This window comes from Diaphorina citri, unplaced genomic scaffold, assembly GCF_000475195.1.
Source record: "Diaphorina citri unplaced genomic scaffold, Diaci psyllid genome assembly version 1.1 scaffold26, whole genome shotgun sequence".
Taxonomy (NCBI): Eukaryota; Metazoa; Arthropoda; class Insecta; order Hemiptera; family Psyllidae; genus Diaphorina; species Diaphorina citri.
In genome coordinates this window covers 170,774-181,995 of record NW_007377464.1, presented here as the reverse complement: position 1 = coordinate 181,995, position 11,222 = coordinate 170,774, and the positions used below count along the sequence as shown (strand labels likewise).

Here is an 11,222-nt window from a genome sequence, read left to right as displayed (position 1 = left end):
TTAGGGCCTGTTGTAAGTTGTATTAAATTTTAACTGAAATGGGGGGCTGAAGGGTCTGTTGAACATTACACTGGCCTAATTTAGATTCCTTCCATGAGAACCATTCGGTCTATCTCAATTTAAACCAATTTGATCTGCTTAACTGCCTGGGTCTCTGATTAACAAACCGTCCCGTCCTAACAAAGAAAGTCATAGAAATCATTTTTTGAATAGGCAAGTAGGTACGTCAAATACCTCCTTGCCTACAATAAGGAGTTTTTCTACAAAACAATATAAATGTCGTAAGGAATTGAGAATTGGGGTCAGTCTGAAATTTGAAACATCCGCTTATGAAGAACCATATCATCAGACCAGCTCAGGAATTGGGTTAACCCTTCCCAATTCGATGTACAACTAAGACAGTGATCTCGTGAGGGGATTATTTAATTCCAAATCATCTCCTCATAAGATGATTAAATTCCAAATTTAAAAACAATTGGCAAGGTGGGACCTCTAACAACGGAGGTCTTATCGTTCCGACATCGAAAAGAGGACAGGATAAGAAAAAGCCAGCCGTTCTGAGAACGAACCTTACTTCTTAAGGATAATGTTCGCCCCGGGCGGGAATTTTTGATCTGATTAACTGCCTGGGTCTCTGATTAACAAACCGTCCCGTCCTAACAAAGAAAGTCGTAGAAATCATTTGAATAGACAAGTTATAGGTACGTCAAATATCTCCTTGCCTACAATAAGGAGTTTTTCTACAAAATAATGTGAATGTCATAAGGAATTGAGAATTGGGGTCAGTCTGAAATTTGAAACATCCGCTTATGACGAACCATATATCATCAGACCAGCTCAGGAATTGGGTTAACCCTTCCCTATTCGATGTTCAACTAGGACAGGGATCTCGTGAGGGGATTATTTAATTCCAAATCATCTCCTCATAAGATGATTCAATTCCAAATTTAAAAAGAATTGGCAAGGTGGGACCTCTAACAACGGAGGTCTTATCGTTCCGACATCGAAAAAGAGGACAGGATAAGAAAAAGCCAGCCGTTCTGAGAACGAACCTTACTTCTTAAGGATAATGTTCGCCCCGGGCAGGAATCGTTCAAAGACACAATAGAATTTCTAGAAGCTCTTCATTGATTTTATTCTCCATTCGGACTTTCGGCGCCGTCGATCGATGACATGAAGAGGTGAATCTATGTTGTCGAGGCAGAACACGGTTTCAGTCCACGCGACGCAACGTTCGGGCGTCGACTATCTTTAGACACACTTTTTAGATGTAAAGTTAGGTACTAGTCGAGTTAAAATTTGGATCCATAATGTTGTGTTCCTCAGGGTTAGCATAATTAGCGTCCTAATATTGAGGTCCTTTTGTTATCGAGTTGCTTCTAATAAGACCCACTCAGGCATACTTACTAGCATCTTAGTAACTGAATGACAACTGTCACAATGTAAGTTATGACGAAAAGGCGTAGATTTTTGTGATAGGACGACCTTTTTGTCCTCGTTATCAAATATTAGGACAACATTGTCGAGGGGGGCAAAAACCAAGGAGATTTGATATTGCGGTTCAGTCTAACGGCGATGGAGGAGGTGGATACGTTTTATAGCAGAATGGAAGGTAAAAGCCTTTGAAGGCATAATAATAGGAATAGACATTGGAAGAACGGGTAATATTGTAAATAACGGGTAATATTTCTAAATATGTAGGTACATAGTTTTTTTTAGCTCCCCTCAATGTTCTTTCGTAAACTTTTTCGAAGAAGACGTATAACTACCTATTTAATTATTTGTGGGTTTAGCCATCATTCTGATTTCTGTACCGGTTTCTTTCTTTAAACTGGACCAGTGGTTTTCAACTAAAGGGGGTGCAAATTTCCTAAATCCATAAGTTCCGTGGTTTTCGGCCTAGAGGTTACCGTGGCCGAAAGTTTGAGCACCACTGAATAAAGACGATACATTTACCACCTTAATAATGTTCGATCAAACGGAGACCAATTAATTTTTTAATTTGCTCGGGAGGCATAAGAAATATAATTATTATAAAAGAATAAGAACAGATTTAATAATTCAAATAAAAAACGAGAATGTGTTCACTTGTGATGGTAGGTAATAACAATAAAAATAATGTAATTATATTATCATAATAATATTCAAGTGGTTCCCAACTTATGCGGCACAGAATGCTGATGAAAGGGGCCGGATTGCTTCGTGTGATCTCGGTAACATAACGCTGTTCAAATAAATTACTATGTATTGTACTTATTCTTTTTAATAGTCTTTTCTTACTTAAATAGGGTCTGTGCAGCGCGGCGTCCTAAATATGGTCGGCATCCGTGGTACAAGTTCTGCTTTTACGGATGGGTATGTTTACCAGTATACTATTTATTCAAATTTTGTATGTTCTGGTGTTGTTATGATGTAAAAATAATAAATGTAAACTTGATAACAATAAATAAATTAATAAAGGAACTGGTCTAAACGGTCCCCATGTTCTTTCAACGACCCTTTTCACCGCTGGTCCCAACGCGCCATCTGTGCGCCCAAATTGTCACCACAGTGAAGGAAGCAAGGGGTTTGAGAACCACTGGCCCCTCGCTTATGATAATGCTAACGTGTACAAGTCTCCCTCCATCGTCTCCCCCCTTTTCTTTACAATCTGAGCACATTGGAGCCCCCAGGGTCAAAGTAGTAGCGCGTTTGGTTGCTCATATAACACTCCGCGCTCACTGATAACAACAACTCGCTTTTTCAACATACGTTTTTCGATACCCAAGTTTGAGAGAGAGTCAGAGAGTCACAAGTTTGTTTGAGAATCTACGCTCAGTCGCTCTGGTAGCTCGCGAACCATCTGCTCTCAGTCCATGACTATCGCTCCGAGGGTGACGATCAACTTCTACAAATATAAAAAGAAATAAGGCCCCCAGTGTCTGCAAAAGTGTGATTTTAATTTTTATTTAATAACAATTATTTATTCATTCATTCATTCATTGGACTTTATTTATTTTAACGGAGTTTTTTCGCCTAAATTCGACCGTTTTCCGGCCCTCACGTGCGTGCATATCCCATTATTTTTGTAGTTATAAACGTGTAAATAGAAAATAGATTCTATTTATTTTTTTTAGACACCGTATTATTTTTTCCTATCTCTTATCTACCTCTTTAGGAAAGTTCGCCCGGGTTTTTTTTATTCGGGCCTGTTTTAACCCCCCCTATCGGACGTTTTTATAACCTTCGCGTGACCCCTTTTTTGGCGGTTTTTCGCTCCCCGTATAATCGGACGCTTTTACGTTACGTCTGGAGTACGTTTCCACGTGTTACCATTTATTTTTTCGTTGTTTTTGTCCCTGAAAGGGCCGCTTTTTGACGGTTTTTCTCCCCTTAAACCGGCGGTTTTTGACGATTTTTCTGCCCACAACCGGATACTGGGGGGGGACATCGCTAGGCGGGGCAGATGGGGGAGGGGGACGTAGGTATTTCGATCTCTGAGCTTCGTACTCGTCCCGGTTTTTCTTCCTCAGTTCATCGTAGGTGATCTTGTGAGCGGGGGGTTCTGCGGGGAGTCCAGACAACTCCATGGTAGATCCTGGAATAGAGAGAACTAAAATTTACTGACGGACTGCCCGAAGTTTGGGTTGTCGAAATGGCACAGCACACATTTCATTTGGCCATAAAGCATTTGGGCGTTATGATTAAAGAAATTCGGAGAATCAAAGGCCTAAAACTTAAAGAGAAGTTAATAATTTCCTTATTTGTTGAACTTTTTTTTTTAAAAATTGGATAACTCGTTCTAGACTTAACAAAACAAAAAACAACAAACTTGATTGAAAGGACCCTTCTGGCGCCTTTGGGGGTCCCATGTTCACTAGACAAAATTATGTAATAGCGTTATGATTAAAGAAATTCGGAGAATCAAAGGCCTAAAACTTAAAGAGAAGTTAATAATTTCCTTATTTGTTGAACTTTTTTTTTTTTTTAATTGGATAACTCGTTCTAGAGTTAACAAAACAAAAAACAACGAACTTGATTGAAAAGACCCTTCTGGCGCCTTTGGGGGTCCCATGTTCACTAGACAAAGTTATGTTATTATACCTACCATCATATGGGGGAGGTCTCTGGAAGTCAAAGTCACTGTAGGGACGATCATCCAAATCTGGGTGACTGCTTTGCATTCCATCATCCATCAGTGGGGGATCATCTTTCATTGAAAATGTAGAGGGAAGCGAAATCCCTGTGCCAAAACCTGGCTCCAAACTGGAAGAAGAATACATCATAAAATGTTTACAATATACAATATTATTGGAAGTATTGCATAATTTTGGTGGAAAACCCCTGGTGAAATATCTTAAATGCTCACAGCAAAAGAAAAATAAAATTAGTGGTTGCGTGGAAGAACTCCTCCAGGAAAACCCTGTCACTTAAAAGAAAGCCATGAAAAACTCTGGAGGAAAATGGAAAATGTAGAGGGAAGCGAAATCCCTGTGCCAAAACCTGGCTCCAAACTGGAAGAAAAATATATCATAAAATGTTTACAATATTATTTGAAGTATTGCATAATTTTGGTGGAAAACCCCTGGTGAAATATCTTAAATGCCCACAGCAAAAGAAAAATAAAATTAGTGGTTGCGTGGAAGAACTGGAAGAGCTCCTCCAGGAAAACCCTGCCACTTAAAAGAAAGCCATAAAAAACTCTGGAGGAAAATAACCTGACATCCAACTCTGAAAATTTTCAAACAACCATGATTTCTGAATGGCATGTCAGATCAATTTAATACCCACTAGGTCACATCTTAAGGATGTGGGTTCAATTCCAACAGGGGTACGGAATTCTGTCCTCTACAATTATTGATAATTTTGCAACAATAATGGTAGTAGTCTACCTACTGCTGGGGTGAAGAGGCTCTTTAGTCTTATTTGAGCAGTATAAATAAAATGTTACTAATATTACTAACCTCTCTTGAAATCCCTGTTTCCCTGCTCTTCTTCTTTCTCTCAATATTTGACCTAATTTACTGTTGGGGACTTCCATCATTTTTTGAGCACACTTCCATTGGTAGGAAAATTTTCCTACGAAATAGCCGACAAATACTGCTGCTGCAACTTTGGGAATACTGCCAAACTTTGGATGACCTTTGAAATAACCTGTGTGACAGAGAATATTTTTTATTACATAATTAGGTACTTCAAAAATCAATCTCTCAACTCCCTACTCTTTATCAATGGCATCTAACCTGTGCTATAGATTTTTTTTTTTTTTTTTATCATCTCACAACTTCTGTCAAGTTGTTTTAGAATTTATAGATAGAATAAATACCTCATACCTGATTGAGCTAGAGAAAAACTGTTACTTGACCCATTCTGTCACAGCAATACATAATTTAGAATTTTTCTAAAAAGAAAACAAGATCATTTTTTGAGGAAAATTTGGAAAACTGAATTGGATACTCAAAGGCTCTGTGGTAACCTTGGCATTAGTTTACCTATTCTGACTCCATAATATGTACCAAATCCCAGCAGGGAACTGAAAGGCCAAACATCTTTTGAAGAAACTTTCTCTGTTACATTCGTTAAGAACTCTCATCTTTCTGGAGAAAAATTGTATGGACCCTGAAATGGAAAGAAAGTGCCAAAGGTTATTATTGTACAAGGTTAAAAGGTATAATGATCTGTAAGAGTCATTCAGAAAAAAGGGCCCTATGAAGTTCCCAAAAGCCTGAATGTGCCAAAATCTAGTGAGCAAATCTTTCATTGCTATTAGAAATGTTTGCCAAATTTCTTTGAATTGAATAGACTGTTTTGAAAAGTTATGGCAAAACAAAAAAAACTACATGCAAAATTGTTTGAATTTAACATTGAACTTATTTTGCTCTTCCCTCCTTCTATTACCTATATATCACATTACCTATAATGTGCACATAACAACATGCCAAATGAATAATTAAAATGGTGTGATTGAGTTTTTTTTTTTTTTTTTTTTTTTTTTTTTTTTTTGAAGAGGTTTGATAGAGGGAACTGTAACTGCTATGGTCTTATCGTCCTGAAATCAAAGAGAGGAGGAAGACAGGATAGGAGAAAGCCAGCAGTTCCGAGAACGAATATTATCCCATCAGAATAAAATCTGCCCCGGGCGGGAATCAAACCCGCGGCCTAGCGCTTACAAGGCAGACACACTACCAACTAAGCTAACTAGGCTGGCTTGGAGATTTTTTGTCTTCATCAAAATGATTCTCTTTATTTGTTCAGAATCCAAACAATAATTTCACATGAGTGTGACAATATTTTGGCCACAAAGATGGACTTAAAGACCAATGAAATTGAAGTTGATGAGAGTCATTAATGAACTTCTCATTATTTAATTACCTAATTAATCATGCAATAAGTGTCCCATTTTACGTCAGCACTTCAGGACATCATACTCCATGGTCCATAGGACACTAACAACAATGAAAAGATATCATACTTACTGCATCTAGAGGTGTGTTGCGATCCCCCAAAATTGGGCCCTGGGATCCAGGCTGATAGACATCTGACCCTTGCATAGATACAGTTTTCAAGAAAGTGGTACTTAGGGCTTAACTGTAACTGCTCTTGATAAATCAGAAAACTAGAAAAAAAGAAACACTCCTAGAATATACCATTGATCTGAAGAAGATCTCAAATCTCAATTTTTTTTATCAATTTTTATGAAAAATCCGATAATTTCTTTCTGTATGGCACCACAGCTCGAAATATTTTTGAAATTTTCTGACGATTTGAATTTTCCCGCGTGTAAAGTGATAGTGTTTTCTCTGTGCATATTATAGTTGATCACTTCACCGCTAGATGTCGCTGTCAGTATTTCCAATGCTTGCAAGATGCGAGCCTGCTGCACAATGCTTCCTCTTTTTTTTTCAAGTTTGTTTTTATTATTTTCTTGCTCATGTTTTTATTTACCTAAATGGAGTGATGCCGTTATCATTGTTATCAAATGAATAGGTATGTACCTATCTGCATTGGCAAACTTCATTTTAGACTCATAAATTTGATGAGAGGTTCGAATTCGAATAGCTACCAGGATAGACGACGGTAAAATCTCATAACATTCATGCTTTTCAAGCGGAGATTCAATGACCAATGACGATCGATGTAGTGAATCGTAATGAATTTTATTAATCTTCATAAAATTAATACCTGCCATAATTATGGTAGGTATATTTTATTGAATTAATCCCACAGTCTAACAACGAGTGAAATTTTTTAATTGATCCATTAAAACCAAATCGTAAAATACGTCTCAACACGTATTGAAATTCCGGTAAACGACCAATTTTTTCCGTCACAACAAAGGTCTCTTTTGTGACTTTTTGTAATCTTTATTATGGCTGCCTAATCCCTCGCATGATATCAATTTTGGTCCACTTATCATCTTATCAATTGAAGGAAAATGTAATAAAATACCCGTGAATGGAGCTGGAGGTGCAGACAAAATCAAAAAGATCAGCAGCTTAAACTGCCTTTCTGATAGTAGATATTTATGTATATCTCCTCTTGTTTGTAGTCATAAAACATTTACAAAATTTGAAGTTTAACCTATAGGTATATATGTATAAAGTAGGTACCTAAATTCAAAGGATTTTGGTGGAATGGAAATAAATTTATAGTGTGTAGACTGTAGGTTTCATGATAGGTAGGTACCTACTTCCCAGGAAAACGGGGACTAATAAGTCTCTAAAAGTTATACTTGAAAAGTCCCTTTAAAAGGACTTTCATTTCTTATTATGGCTGCCTAATCCCTCGCATGATATCAATTTTGGTCCCCTTATCATCTTATCAATTGAAGGAAAATGTAATAGAATACCCGCGAATGGAGTTGGAGGTGCAGACAAAATCAAAATGATCAGAAGCTTAAACTAAAAAAAAAGGAAATTAATATAATTATTATGTATATGAAACCACCGCAACTTTCGTGTCTTTCTTTTGGTCGATTTATTGGTCGACACGAAGTCTACCTTGTAAGCGCTAGGTCGCGGGTTTGATCCCAACCTGAACGAACTTTACCTCAAACAGATGAGGTTTGTTCTCAGAATGATGGTTTTCGCCTATCTTGGCCTCCTTTTAACTTCGATTTTGGGACGATAAGAACTCAATTTTTACATCAGTTCCCTCTATCAAACCTCTTGAAAAAAGGCTATTGACCAAAAACTGCTCCTGACCTATTTTCCTGGCCTAATTTAGATTCGGGGGGGGACATCGCTAGGCGGGGCAGATGGGGGAGGGGGACGTAGGTATTTCGATCTCTGAGCTTCGTACTCGTCCCGGTTTTTCTTTCTCAGTTCATCGTAGGTGATCTTGTGAGCGGGAGGTTCTGCGGGGAGTCCAGACAACTCCATGGTAGATCCTGGAATAGAGAGAACTAAAATTTACTGACAGACTGCCCGAAGTTTGTGTTGTCGAAATGGCACTGCACACATTTCATTTGGCCATAAAGCATTTGGGCGTTATGATTAAAGAAATTCGGAGAACCAAAGGCCTAAAACTTAAAGAGAAGTTAATAATTTCCTTATTTGTTGAACTTTTTTTTTAAATTGAATAACTCGTTCTAGAGTTAACAAAACAAAAAACAACGAACTTGATTGAAAGGACCCTTCTGGCGCCTTTGGGGGTCCCAATGTCCCATGTTCACTAGACAAAAGATATGTCATTGTTGTCCAGGGAATTTGGACGGTTTCAGTCATCCGAGTCATCGATCGGCGGTCGACTATGTTTGGACACGGGCTTTACCAATCCGATATTTTCGGCTCTGAATTCAAATTTCGGTGAAAAAAAAATGTGAAGAGACTTTCATACCATCACAATAAGAAAGAAATTAACGATTTTTCCATGAAAAATTTTTAGTCACTCTAACATTTTTTTTTTTTTTCAATCGTGCATGAACGATAAAATTAAGAATGCATTTTCCTTTTCCATTAAACATGCAGTCATGCAATAAAACATGCATGACATGCATCAAACGTTATGTCTGATGAGGTCATATTTCTGAATCAATACCTGTTTCTTTACCATAGGGCAATTACCTATTAGTCTCTTCATAAAACTTTCCCTAACGTCTTCAAAGTTTTGAATAATTCACTCATCGCGTGATGACAACCCACATGTTGCTGTAATAATAGTCACATTAGCAATTTACAGTCATAGTTAACAACCTTCGTGGCCGAGGGGGTATCACGACTTGTGTTCCAAAGGTCTTCGGTTCAACTCCCGTCAAAGACCAATTTTTTGGATCTTTGAAAAAGCTCGAAGATTTCAATTACCACTGGACCAACCGTGCCCCCAACCGAGCTTACATAGTTGACTATACTGAGCAGTATAGGTACCTACATTAGTACGTAGGTAATAGGGAAAATCCAAAGAAATCGCTGATGGCCTTTCATGATGGCCTTTCAGCAATTAAGCAGAATCTGATAGTAGATATGTATATCTCCTCTTGTTTGTAGTCATAAAACATTTACAAAATTTGAAGTTTAACCTATAGGTATGTATAAAGTAGGTAAATTCAAAGGATTTTGGTGGAATGGAAATAAATTTATAGTGTGGAGGTTTCATGATAGGTACTTCCCAGGAAAACGGGGACTAATAAGTCTCTAAAAGTTATAACTGAAAAGTCCCTTTAAAAGGACTTTCATTTTTTATTATGGCTGCCTAATCCCTCGCATGATATCAATTTTGGTCCCCTTATCATCTTATCAATTGAAGGAAAATGTAATAGAATACCCGTGAATGGAGCTGGAGGTGCAGACAAAATCAAAAAGATCAGCAGCTTAAACTAAAAAAAAGGAAATTAATATACATAATTATTATGTATATGAAACCACCGCAACTTTCGTGTCTTTCTTTTGGTCGATTTATTGGTCCACACGAAGTCTACCTTGTAAGCGCTAGGTCGCGGGTTTGATTCCCACCTGACCGAACTTTACCTCAAACAGATAAGGTTTGTTCTCAGAATGATGGTTTTCGCCTTTTCGCCTATCTTGGCCTCCTTTTAACTTCGACTTTGGGACGATAAGAACTCAATTTTTACATCAGTTCCCTCTATTAAACCTCTTGATAAAAGGCTATTGACCAAAAGCTGCTCCTGACCTATTTCTCTGGCCTAATTTAGATTATTTGTTCACTATGGTAACTGTATCAAGTGTCAGTGAGTATGTTTCTCTTCTGTTCCTAAAAATATCAAAATAAATCTTCCGTCTATGTGTCTGTATTGTGTCAGTCTCTTCCATTCTGACGTCCTGGCACCAATTCCTGATATGGATGGTGTAGTTGCTACAAATATGGGAAAATCGTAGGAAAATTCTGAAAAATGTGCCACAAATGCTTAACAACTTGTAAATGTGCGATTGTACCAATAGAATAGGTTCAACCAGGTAATTACGTAGGTTCAAACGACCTTAAATGGCCTTTGACCGATTTGGGCGAGGATCAGGGTTGTCTCTTAAACGCAGCATTGCGAAACTGCATGCTGCTGTTGAAAGTGTCAAACCAAACCAAAAGCACTTTATGTAATAAAAGGCAGAGCCGCAGATGTCAAAGAAACCAATCACTGAGAAGTCCCTTTAAAAGGACTTTCATTTTCCTCTAATTCATTAAATTTCCAACTCAGTTTGTTCACTATGGTAGCTGTATCAAGTGTCAGTGAGTATGTTTCTCTTCTGTTCGTAAAAATATCAAAATAAATCTTCCGTCTATGTCTGTATTGTGTCAGTCTCTTCCATTCGGACGTCCTGGCACCAATTCCTGATAGGGATGGTTTAGTTGCTACATATATGGGGAAATCTTAGGAAAATTCTGAAAAATGTGCCACAAAACGCTTAACAACATTTGTTCACTATGGTAACTGTATCAAGTGTCAGTGAGTATGTTTCTCTTCTGTTCCTAAAAATATCAAAATAAATCTTCCGTCTATGTCTGTATTGTGTCAGTCTCTTCCATTCTGACGTCCTGGCACCAATTCCTGATGGGGATGGTGTAGTTGCTACAAATATGGGGAAATCGTAGGAAAATTCTGAAAAATGTGCCACAAACGCTTAACAACTTGCAAATGTGCGATTGTACCAATAGAATAGGTTCAACCAGGTAATTACGTAGGTTCAAACGACCTTAAATGGCCTTTGACCGATTTGGGCGAGGATCAGGGTTGTCTCTTAAACGCAGCATTGCGAAACTGCTATTTCGACATGCTGTTGAAAGTGTCAAAC

At 37.8% G+C, this 11,222-nt stretch overlaps 1 protein-coding gene across 1 annotated transcript; it reads right to left on the bottom strand.

Annotated features, from left to right (window-relative positions):
• Positions 1-2,780: 2,780 nt before the first annotated feature.
• On the bottom strand, positions 2,781-5,598 carry LOC103510334 (OCIA domain-containing protein 1-like). The gene is made up of 5 exons (XM_026824377.1): positions 5,472-5,598; positions 4,944-5,133; positions 4,088-4,245; positions 3,383-3,577; positions 2,781-2,887 (listed from the first exon to the last, which is right to left on the bottom strand). Exons 2-5 carry the CDS (start codon positions 5,021-5,023, stop codon positions 2,781-2,783), a joined length of 540 nt encoding a protein of 179 aa, XP_026680178.1. The 5' UTR covers positions 5,024-5,133; positions 5,472-5,598.
• Positions 5,599-11,222: the final 5,624 nt, after the last annotated feature.

Excerpts from the sequence above, each read along its gene's own strand:
- LOC103510334 (XM_026824377.1), bottom strand. The coding sequence starts at position 5,023 with ATGATGGAAGTCCCCAACAGTAAATTAGGTCAAATATTGAGAGAAAGA. Across the intron at positions 3,578-4,087 it reads GAGACCTCCCCCATATGATG|GATCTACCATGGAGTTGTCT; the intron begins GTAGGTATAATA and ends TCTCTATTCCAG. Across the intron at positions 2,888-3,382 it reads CAGAAAAATCGTCAAAAACC|AAGTTGATCGTCACCCTCGG; the intron begins GCCGGTTTAAGG and ends TTATATTTGTAG.